General features: G+C 48.9%; 1 protein-coding gene across 2 annotated transcripts in view; it reads right to left on the reverse strand.

Annotated features, from left to right (window-relative positions):
* The window catches only part of LOC125431078 (nuclear pore complex protein Nup98-Nup96-like), a 67,125-nt gene that overhangs the window by 33,392 nt on the left and 22,067 nt on the right, over positions 1 to 11,666 (reverse strand). For both annotated transcript variants that reach the window (XM_048493641.1, XM_048493642.1), the window contains 5 exons: positions 10,196 to 10,356; positions 7,516 to 7,653; positions 6,121 to 6,205; positions 2,949 to 3,041; positions 1,386 to 1,526 (listed from right to left, as the gene is read on the reverse strand). In XM_048493641.1, the coding sequence (XP_048349598.1) occupies positions 1,386 to 1,526; positions 2,949 to 3,041; positions 6,121 to 6,205; positions 7,516 to 7,653; positions 10,196 to 10,356 (618 nt within the window). The remainder of the gene's footprint in view (positions 1 to 1,385; positions 1,527 to 2,948; positions 3,042 to 6,120; positions 6,206 to 7,515; positions 7,654 to 10,195; positions 10,357 to 11,666) is intronic.

An 11,666-nucleotide genomic window follows, 5' to 3' on the forward strand; every position in this document is an offset into this window, starting at 1 on the left:
AACTACGCCCTGCCCCATAAACTAGACGTGATGACAGCACTAGGGACCAGAACACCAACAGCCCTGTCCCAAGCCGCCTGCAAAGGGCCCTCGTGTCAAGCACGACGCTCCTCCATCCAGCAATGCCTCTAGGACCGTGGTGGCGAACCTTTGGCACTCCAGATGTTATGGACTACAATGTTATGGACTACAATTGGCCATGCTGGCAAGGGCTGATGGGAATTGTAGTCCATAACATCTGGAGTGCCAAAGGTTCGCCACCACTGCTCTAGGAGCAGCAGTGGCGTAGGAGGTTAAGAGCTCGTGTATCTAATCTGGAGGAACCGGGTTTGATTCCCAGCTCTGCTGCCTGAGCTGTGGAGGCTTATCTGGGGAATTCAGCCTGGGCACTCCCACACACGCCAGCTGGGTGACCTTGGGCTAGTCACAGCTCTTCTGAGCTCTCTCAGCCCCACCCACCTCACAGGGTGTTTGTTGTGAGGAGGGAAGGGCAAGAAGATTGTAAGCCCCTTTGAGTCTCCTACAGGAGAGAAAGGGGGGATACAAATCCAAACACTACTTCTTCTTCTAGACATGTGGCGTCAGAAACGTTACCCAGAGTGCCCAACTATCTGCAAAACAACAGCAGACAGATCTCGTAGGCTGTTATTTCCACTTCCTGTTTGGCGCCCAGGACACTGCTCAGGTTGAGTAGCTTTAGCATTTAACCTCGATATTGCAACAATGCACCTCTAGGAAATTGCTGCACAGGACTCAAGCTAGCTCTGTGTGGAACTGAATCCTGTGCAGTGATTGGCTCATTGCCAGTCCCCCTGCCCCAAACACCAAACAGGAATCCCCCCGCCGCCTTTCCCTGCTCCAAACACCAAGCGGGCCCCACTGGGGCAGTCGCAGCTTGCTGCCCACTGCCCTGCTGGTCCCAGCCTCCCCCAGCCCCAAACACTGGGCCAGGACCAGGTGGAATCAACCTCCCATCCCCGCCCCCTATCTAGAGCTCATTTTATCTGAGCATAAACTGGGCCTCACTGTTAGCCTGATGCACTAATGCAGCAACCTGGAGGAAAATCCCGCCCTTCCGCTATCCTTGAAGTCCAAGTCCTTATAAACAGCCTGTTCCTCGGCTGTACCCTCCTCTGAGTACGGGAGATCTCTGCTTGCAGATGCAGAGCAGTCAGGGCAGACCGGTGACTGGCTGCAAGCAAGGAGAAGGCGGGGCCAACAGGTTGGGTCACTTCCATGCTGTCAAGCATCAAGTGCAGGACCACAAAAAGGCTCTGGACAACCAAGCACAGGCATATCCCAGCCCACACAGGAGAAAGGGCCCTTCCACGGCACCGGCTGTTTCAGGATTGCCTTTTCCCTGGAGACGGCAGATTTATACTTACCCACAGCAGGTTGGGGAGCTCCAAAGCCCAGGCTGGCTGTTGCTGTGTTAAATCCGGGGGCCCCAAACGCTCCTGTCCCCAGAGTGCCTCCTAGTTTGGGCTGGGCACTCCCGAACAACGAAGTCTGCCCTGCGCTAAGGGCTGCAGGAAAGGGAGAAAGGTGGGGGGAAGAGCAGTTTGCAGAAAGCCATCAAGAACCACAAGACTCCCCCCCCATAGCCCCCCAGCCACGCCTCTTGTCTTGCTCTGCAGAAAGGGTCTTGCTCTAGTTCACTGGTCTTGCTCTAGCTCAGGGGTCTGGAACCTGTGGCTCTCCAGATGTTCATGGACTACAATTCCCATCAGCCCCTGCCAGCATGGCAGGGGCTGATGGGAATTGTAGTCCATGAACATCTGGAGAGCCACAGGTTCCAGACCCCTGCAGAGTCTAGCTGAAACTGCAATCTTCATAGGGATCCAGTGATTAAACCTGGTCAGTCAGACAAGGGAGTTTAATATTGAAACAGTGAAGAATAATAAAAGCCCACACACACACCATTTTTTGTGTAAAGGAATGGATGATGGTGCTGCAATGGGATTAAAAAAAAGGGGGGGGTCTTTGAGGCCATTCCAAAACAGCCGCGTCGACAGCCACAGCAAAGCGAGATGCGAGTCCAGCGGCGCCCTAGAGACCAAGGAGATTTCTCAGGCACAAGGCGCGACTGAACTCGAACCTCGCCGTTCTTCAACACCCTTAGCGGCCGCTGCTGCATAAATGTCCTAATGCAAATGCAATCAAGACAAAAACGCCGTGCAAAACAGGCCAACCGGAAAGAACTCTCTTCGTTACGACAACAACTACATGAACTGCCTCATCGGAGGCCGCTTGAAGATTCGTATTGCTCAAAGATCGATTTCAGAGAAACTACCATTCTGCTTCAATTGAAGATATTGTTTGTAGCAAGAGTAAGATTGATAAGAGGATAAGATACCAGGACCACAGAATTTGGGAGGCAGGAAGGGACAGCAATGAAGATAGGGGAGCTGAATCACGATAGTGGACACATGAATGTCTGAGCGAGGAATGGCTGGGGGAAGAAAGGGTCTTCATGAGCTGCCACTCACTACAGACTTGTGACAGATACTTAACCCCATCGAGGGTGCCCACCGTGCAGATGAACTGCCCACCAAGGATAGAGGGGACCACATTCCTGTCAGGACAAATGTCTGATCTACAAAATCTAAATGACAGGTGTCATATGACCACCTCTTTGGTGTCTGTATGACAGCCTCTTTCTGGAGCTAATTGGAAAGGTATTCTGATTGGTTGATGAAATGCATATAATGCAGCAGTGTGCTATGTACTGTGAGACTCTTGTCTTCCTGCCGTCTGGCAAAGCAACATTGCTGTGAACCTAATAAAGAAGGACCGCTTCTGGGAAGCTGATATAGCCGTGTGCGTCTCAGTTCCTGCTGTGTGTTCCAGCGTGAGTGTTGCGCATCTCTGCTATCTGGGGTGTGAACCCCGCTTCAGTACCGCACCCCTTAACAATTCCCAGGGACTACATTCGTCTCATTCTTTACCTGTCCCAAATCCTGTTCCAAGTCCAGTTCCCAGAGGTCCGGCCGCAGGCTTGTTTCCAAAGAGGCTGTTTCCAGTGGTGTTTGCCCCAAACCCTATGCGAAAAGACCAATCAGTGGGCTTCTTTGCCATCCAGCCCCTCCCCTCTCTGTGGCTGGCAAAAGGACACAGCCCTGGGCCAGTTCAATCGCAACTGACACACGCAAGGAGCCCGACCCGCCTTGCTTTTTCCCATTTCTATCAGCCCATTGGCTGATTCCCAACTATCAGCCCATTGGCTGATTCCCAACTATCAGCCCGTTGGCTAAGCATTTTACTGAAAACAATCATGGACTCTCCGACTTTAATTTTTTGGGTTCTGAAAGCAGTACCGCGTCAAAATGAGAGATTTCTGCTGAAAGAACAAGTAGACTGGATTATAGGAGTCCAGAGACCCTGACTATCAATTTGTCTCTGGAACTACTTCATTTATTTACTATAGAGAGACTGGCTGTTCTGGGTTTTTCCAGGCTACGGGGCTGTGGTCTGGTGGTTTTAACTCCTTAAAGTTTCACCTGCATCTGGGGCTGGCATTTTCAGAGGCATGTCATGGTAGGAGGGGTTTCTCTCCACGGCACAGTTTCTAAAGATGCGAGATGCAGGTAAAACATTAGGAGCTAAAACCACCAGTCTACAAACGCACAGCCCAGAAAACTCACAACAGCCAGTTGACTCCAGCTGCGAAAGCCTTTGATGATACTAGATAAAGAGACACTGCCTCAACTAGATATCAGAGTATACAAAATAGTCTTTTTTTGGCAATTGCTATGGATCGAGTGGTCTTACTGAAGCAATACTGAAAGATTAACAAAGTTTATGCTAGGGGTGGCCAATTAGCCATGCTGGCAGGGGCTGATGGGAACTGTAGCCCATGAACATCTGGAGCACCATAGGTTGGCCACCCCTGATTTATGCAGGAGATTCTTTTAAAATTGAGCCAAGATCCATTGCATGCCGGACAGTTTATTACCGTATATGCTCGCATATAAGTCGAATTTTTCAGCACATTTTTTGTGCTGAAAAAGCCCCCCTCGACTTATACGCGAGTGAGGTGTATTTTAAAAAATATTTTAGGGCTTTTACTTTGTCGGCCACCAGGGGGCGCAGTTTTTAGGCTAGTGGCACCAAAATGTCAGGAATATTTCAAGAAACTCTCCTGATGACACCACCCAAGTTTGGTAAAGTTTGGTTCAGGGGGTCCCATCCCCCGTTGTTTCCAATGGGAGCTAATAGTAGATGGGGCTACATTTTGAGGGTCCATAACTCTGGACCCCCTGAACCAAACTTCACCAATCCTGGGTGGTATCATCAGGATAATCTCTTGCTGATACCAGCCAGGTTTGGTGGTGATTGGTTTAGGGGGTCCAAAGTTATGGAACCCCAAAGGGCGTGCCCCATCCCCCACTGTTTCCTGTGGGAGCTAATAGTAGATGGGGCTACATTTTGAGGGTCCATAACATTGGACCCCCTGAACCAAACTTCACCAAACCTGGATGGTATCATCAGGAGGGTCTCCTAAAGATACTCTGAAATGTTGGTACTGCTAACATAAACATTCCTCCCCTGACAAAAAATCCAGTTTTGAAGGATTTTAACTCTTGTGATTTAGCTTGGTTGCTGGTTGAGCTAAGGTTTTTGTACTTTTAAAGTTATTGTTGAGACCATATTGTTTTTGTTGACCCTCTTCTCCACTTACAGAGCTAATTTACTGTTTTTCTTTGAATATTCAAAAACATTTAACCTACTGATGCCTCAATTAATGTAATTTTATTGGTATCTATTTTTATTTTTGAAATTTACCAGTAGCTGTTGCATTTCCCACCCTTGACTTATACACGAGTCAATAAGTTTTCCCAGTTTTTTGTGGTAAAATTAGGTGCCTCGACTTATATGCGGGCCGACTTATACACGAGTATATACGGTATCTATTATTTCTCTCACAGTTAAGGACAGAATAAGCTCCAATGGTTATACTTAATGGTTTGTAATTACTTGGTATTACTATGTAAAAACTGCAATTTGATTTTTAAAACAACTTTTTATATTTTTTCAAAATTTTAGCTAATATTTATGAGAATTTAGTATTGTACTGGTGTATTATATTATGGATTCTCCTGTAGGTGAAATGCGCAGGGAATTTTTAGCTGAGCAACAGAATATATTTTCCCCCTTTACTCACACCATCGCCCTTCGCCTGATCTTTATCTCTGCTTTTTTTCTAGGCAAACAAGCCACAAAGCCGTTTTGAGAGGATGCACAGCTGTTCTGGGGAAACAGCATTTGCTGGCGTCAAAGAGAAACACTGCGTAAGCGTTTCTCCCATGCTCTATGTCAGGGGTAGGGAACGTTTAACACTCAAAGAGCCATTTGGACCCGTTTTCCACAAGAAAAGAAAACGCTTGGAGCCACAAATAATTTTTGACATTTAAAATAAAGATAACACTATATATATGGGGGTTTTTTTTACCTTTTACTCCGCTCATTCTGAGAAGCGCATGGATGCGCCCGCCCTGCTGCCTGCAGGGCGGGCAAGGATGAAGCCAACGGCTTGGCCTTGCCGGCCGCCGGGAAAGCACCCGCCCTGCTCCAACGGGGCAGGCGAGAGGGGAAGCCCGCGGCGCAGCCCAGCCGACCGTGGGCAGTTGGTGCGCCCGCCCTGCTGTCTGCAGGGCGGGCAAGGATGGGGCTGGCGGCTCGGCTCGTGGAGCCACAGTGCAAGGGCAGAAGAGCCGCATGTGGCTCTCGAGCCGCAGGTTCCCTACCCCTGCTCTATGTAAATGAAGAGGCCCCCCACATACAGGGAAAGGGCCAGCTAATACTTAACCCAGGGGTGTCCAACTCTGGTGCCCCAGATGTTCATGGACTACGATTCCCATCAGCCCCTACCGGAATGGCCAATTGGCCAGGGGAATTGTAGTCCGTGAACATCTGGGGCACCAGAGTTGGACACCCCTGACTTAACCACTGCATGAAGGAACAAGTTCTTCTTGCAGTCCTGAACACAGTCCACAAGAGAAGGAAGCAGCAGAAATCCTCTCTGGAGCAAGGATGTTAGCTGCACAAACATCTAGCCTACAGCATGCTACATGGCCTATTCAACAGATCTGAAATATTTCAAATGGGTTATTTGGTTACCAAAGAGGCTGCCGGTCGTTGTTCCGAAGGAGGGCGCGCTGGTGGTTGTGGTTCCAAATCCAGCTGGCTTGTTGCTAAACAGGGACTGAAAGGAGAAAACACACACCCCTTCGGAATTAGCAGAGCACTACGCAGTCACAAACAGTACTGCGTACATTCTCACCGCTGCTAAATCTGGGAAATGCATCCCCATCTGAAACAAACACACTGGGTTGGTTCTTAAAACTCCAATGCATAAGAACATAAGAAAGAGCCTGCTGGATCAGACCAGAGTCCATCTAGTCCAGCACTCCGCTACTCGCAGTGGCCCAACAGGTGCCTTTGGAAGCTCACGTGCAGGATGTGAAAGCAGTGGCCTTCTGCTGCTGCTCCTGAGCACCTGGTCTGCTAAGGCATTTGCAACCTCAGATCAAGGAGGATCAAGATGGGTAGCCAGAGATCGACTTCTCCTCCATAAATCTGTCCAAGCCCCTTTTGAAAGCTATCCAGGTTAGTGGCCATCACCACCTCCTGTGGCAGCATATTCCAAACACCAATCTCACGTTGCGTGAAGAAGTGTTTCCTTTTATTAGTCCTAATTCTTCCCCCCAGCATTTTCAATGGATGCCCCCTGGTTTTAGTATGGTGAGAAAGAGAGAAAAAATGCAGCCAGGCAGATCTTTCCCCTTCCCCCAGTTTTTTTAAAAGCCAAGAGGGATTGTGGGTAAAAGTGCCACGCAGGATGGAGCGGGCAGACTGCAGGATGGGAACTAAGATCCTCTCCATCTCCTTCCTTCTGCTAGCAGAGGAAGTACAGCCATAGCAAAGGCGGAAAGGAAGCAGTTTAGCCTGAATCTTCCTGGCTAGCGCATACCCTGCTGCATCTTTCTATAAGGCTCCCCAACCACCTTCACTGGCTTTGGAGGGGGAAGACAAGACCTGCAATAGTGAATGCCTTCTGGCAAACCTCTGTAGCAGTGTGCGGACTCTAATCTGGGTATTCCTAGTCTGACAGCCATAACCACTACGCTAAGCTATCTCTTTTTACTGGGGTGCTGTGTGGTTTCCAGGCTGTATGGCCGTGTTCTAGCAGCGTTCTCTCCTGACGTTTCGCCTGCATCTGTGGCTGGCAACATCTTCAGAGGATCGAAGATGCAGGTGAAACATCAGGACGAGAATGCCGCTAGAACACGGCCATACAGCCCGGAAACCACACAGCACCCCAGTGATTCTGGCCGTGAAAACCTTTGACAATATATCTCTTTTTAGCTGCACACTTTCGAACCATCTTGGGAAAAGACTACCCGGGGGTCCTGCTTAACAGAATGCGGTAAATCGGCAGAAAGACTGCAACGAGCGAGGAGGAAGAAACTGTCTCCGCCTCCTGAAGACCACATGACTTCCCACTGGACCTACCGAGCCGCCCACACCAAATCCTGTGCCGGCTTGTCCGAACAGACTCGTCCCTGTTCCAAAGGCGGTCGCTGTGTTCGTATTTGCAGTGGTTCCAAAGAGGCCTCCAGTCTGAGTTGGCTGCGTTGCTCCGAACAAGCCCTGCAAACGTTAGGGAGACGTATGAGAAAGATGTGCCCTTTTCCAAAACAAACACAGCCCCCCCCCCCTCCCCAGTGGTTCTCATTACTGGCTACATTAGAATATGAAGACACAACAAGGGAATGTATTTACAGCTGGTGGCAACTGACAAGGATATCAAAGGGAGACAAATTTGAAGAGCTGCACATCAAATTTACAACGGGAAGACAGGTAGATATCAAGACGAAGGCTGCTCAAGCTTGATAGCCCAACAGCTAAGCGGAAACTGCATTACCCCATATGTCCCTACTAGGCCTCTGTGCTCAGCAGAGGCCAACTTGCTGACAGTCCCTGGCCCCTCCATGATGCGGCTGGTCTCCACTCGGGCCAGGACCTTTACGGCCCTGGCCCCTGCCTGGTGGAACACTCTTCCTTCAGCGGTCCGGGCCCTGTGGGACCTTGGTGAGTTCCGCAGGGCCTGTAAGACGGAGTTGTTCCGCCGGGCTTTTGGGGTGTCCAGCCGCTGAAAGTGCCCCCCCTCCCTTCTTTTCATTTTAGAGGTAGGGTCCATTCCATCTACAGGACCCACTTTTTTCTCTCCCCCTCGGGAGGGTCTAAGAGGGACTTTGCAGGCATTGCTGTATTATGTATTAATTTGCTGCATTTTAAATATGTTATTTAGTGATTAATTTATATTGATTTTATGCTTATTTGTATTTGAATTTTATGTTGTTCACCGCCCAGAGCCCTTCGGGGGTTGGGCGGTATATAAGTTCGAAAAATAAATAAATAAAATAAAGCCTAGCTCCATTTCAACTATGCAACTGTGGAAGGTACCTGTGATGCCCTAAATAGGTTTCTCTCCTTAGGACGTTTGATCCCACAGTGGCCACCAATTGCAGTGACCCTTCCACCAGCGGACACCAAAAGAGACATCCACTCTTTTTTAAAATAAATACATAATAAATGCCAACTAATATTTGTTCCCTTAGTTCTTCCCCATACGGTAGCTGCCTTGTAAAGCCCTGCCATAGTGTCCTCTCTGGCAGTGCCCTATATTAATTCCATCTGGGGCTCTGCCAGTCCCTATGAAATACAAAGCAGAGCCTGAGACAGTATAAATGTCAACAGCAACAAAACAATACCCCTGTCTGGCTCTAACACAAGATTAAAAACTCAATTTTAATGAAAATATTTAAAACATATGTATCCTTAAACATGTGAACTATATATGAGGTGGACAACCAATGAATCTGAAACACAAACACACATACACTAGGAGAGAAATCCCTAAACCAATTCACAGGCAACAAGTCTAAGAACATAAGAACTAGCCTGCTGGATCAGACCAGAGTCCATCTAGTCCAGCACTCTGCTACTCGCAGTGGCCCAACAGGTGCCTTTGGGAGCTCACATGCAGGATGTGAAAGCAATGGCCTTCTGCTGCTGCTCCTCCTGAGCACCTGGACTGTTAAGGCATTTGCAATCTGAGATCAAGGAGGATCAAGATTGGTAGCCATAGATCGACTTCTCCTCCATAAATCTGTCCAAGCCCCTTTTAAAGCTATCCAGGTGAGTGGCCATCACCACCTCCTGTGGCAGCATATTCCAAACACCAATCACACGTTGCGTGAAGAAGTGTTTCCTTTTATTAGTCCTAATTCTTCCCCCCCGTCTCTATCATGAGATCATCATATTCTGTGATGCGATCATCATATTCTGTAGAGTGTGCACAGTTCTGGAGGCAGCAGCGCTGCTGAACTCCAAGTGGGGGAACAGACTGACCCAGGAGGCTTCTGGAAGCCACACCGAAGCTCCTCTGAGCTCTGCGGAGTCAGCACAAGGCCACTGACAAGAGAACGTATCTCCAGAGCCAGAGAGTCAGTCGGGCTGCCCGCCTTTTGTCTGACATAAGAACAAGCTCTGTTGGGATTTTGCCAAGTTTGCCACACATGACGCTTTGAGAGGTTTGCTACAACAAACCCCTGCTAAGGGCAAGTATGTACAGTGGTTCAAATTCCTGGTATCCTCATTTCGTGAGATACATACATGCTGGGCTGGGGGCGCCTGCTCTGCCCCAAACAGATAATTCAGAGCATGGAAATCTCACTGAGCAGCTGGAAGAACTGGGGGGAGAAAGGCATTCGACTTCTTCACGCAACGTGTGATTGGTGTTTGGAATATGCTGCCACAGGAGGGGGTGATGGCCACTAACCTGGATAGCTTTAAAAGGGGCTTGGGCAGATTTATGGAGGAGAAGTCGATCTATGGCTACCAATCTTGATCCTCCTTGATCTGAGGTTGCAAATGCCTTAGCAGACCAGGTGCTCGGGAGCAACAGCCGCAGAAGGCCATTGCTTTCACCTCCTGCACGTGAGCTCCCAAAGGCACCTGTTGGGCCACTGCGAGTAGCAGAGTGCTGGACTAGATGGACTCTGGTCTGATCCAGCAGGCTAGTTCTTATGTTCTTATGTAAGGAGAATTCTCTCCTTTTTAGTAAAAAGCTGCAGAATAAACACAGCCCGGGAGGCTTTCAAGGCTGCTGCCGGCTCCGTCACCCTACCATGGTGTTCGTATTGGGCTGCCCGAGGGTGCCAGTGTTCCCGAACGAAAAACCGGTGTTCGGCGCTGTTGTCGGCTGACCGAAGGGCTTGTTGAAGAGGCTGGTCGTTTGCTGCGTCTGCCCAAAGAGGCTTCCTGCTCCTGCTCCAAAACCTGTCGTACCTGGAGTAGAAAGAACATGAAGCAGGTGGTTGTTTGCTTTACACAGTAAGGTAAATCTGAGTGGGGCGCTGAGTGGGAGCGCCCCCCCTTACGGATTTATTTTACTATCTTATTTTTGTTTTCATCTATGCTACCGTCCTAGGGAGAAGTCCGGCCGTTCCCTCTTTTTAGGGAGGCTTCTAATAAATTGGGTTTTGGGACGCCTGATATTTTTGTACTGACTACTGTTTTAATGGATTTTATTGGATTTTAGCAAATGTAATGATTGTTATGTGGTCACTATTGTGAACCTTTAATATACTGTATACACGTGGATATTGTTGTGCACCGCCCAGAGCCCCTCGGGGATGGGGCGGTCTACAAATCCAAACAAACAAACAAACAAACAAACAAACAAACAATAAATAAATAAATAAAAATAGCACCTCAGTGCTTCATTTTTAAAAACTTGTTTTACAGTCTGCTTGGAAAATAACAATGTTGAGAGACAAAAAAAAAAACACAAAGGTTGAAGGTGAGCGGGTGGCTAAAATGCACACAGGGTTTGCTTCAGTAAGAGAGAAGAAAAAGAATTGGTTTTTATACCCTGCCTTTTCTCTACATTTAAGGAGTCTCAAAGCGACTTACAGCCTCCTTCACACAACCTTGTGAGGCAGGTGGGGCTCAGAAAGTTTGGACAGAGCTGTGATCGGCCCAAGGTCACCCAGAATGTTTCATGAATGGAAGAGGGGAAACAAATCCAGTCCACCAGATAGAGGAGTTTGCCACTCATGTGTAGGAGTGGGGAATCAAACTGGGCTCAGCAGAGTCAGCTACTTTTAAATATGCTGGCTACTCTACGCTGAGAACTGAGACCAAGGCTTCACAGGAAAGATGGGTCTGGCAGAGTGCCAGTCCTCCAAGCAGGCTCACCAAACCTTAGCAGGTGGCATGGGAGCATACATGAAGCAGGGTGACCTTGATCAGCTCAGAGGTGACCTTCTGCTGACCACTAATAATCAAGTCAAGGTACTGCATAATTCAAAACTGGACAAGCAAGTTGCTAAGTACGCCCTACCCAGATGTCCGGCACCACCTTCGCTCTGCCTCTCCCAAGTGCTTCCTACGCAGCAGTGGCGTAGGAGGTTAAGAGCTCATGTATCTAATCTGGAGGAACTGGGTTTGATTCCCAGCTCTGCTGCCTGAGCTGTGGAGGCTTATCTGGGGAATTCAGATTAGCCTGGGCACTCCCACACACACCAGCTGGGTGAACTTGGGCTAGCCACAGCTCTTCTGAGCTCTCTCAGCCCCACCCATCTCACAGGGTGTTT

This window comes from Sphaerodactylus townsendi, linkage group LG04 (genome assembly GCF_021028975.2).
Source record: "Sphaerodactylus townsendi isolate TG3544 linkage group LG04, MPM_Stown_v2.3, whole genome shotgun sequence".
NCBI lineage: Eukaryota > Metazoa > Chordata > Lepidosauria > Squamata > Sphaerodactylidae > Sphaerodactylus > Sphaerodactylus townsendi.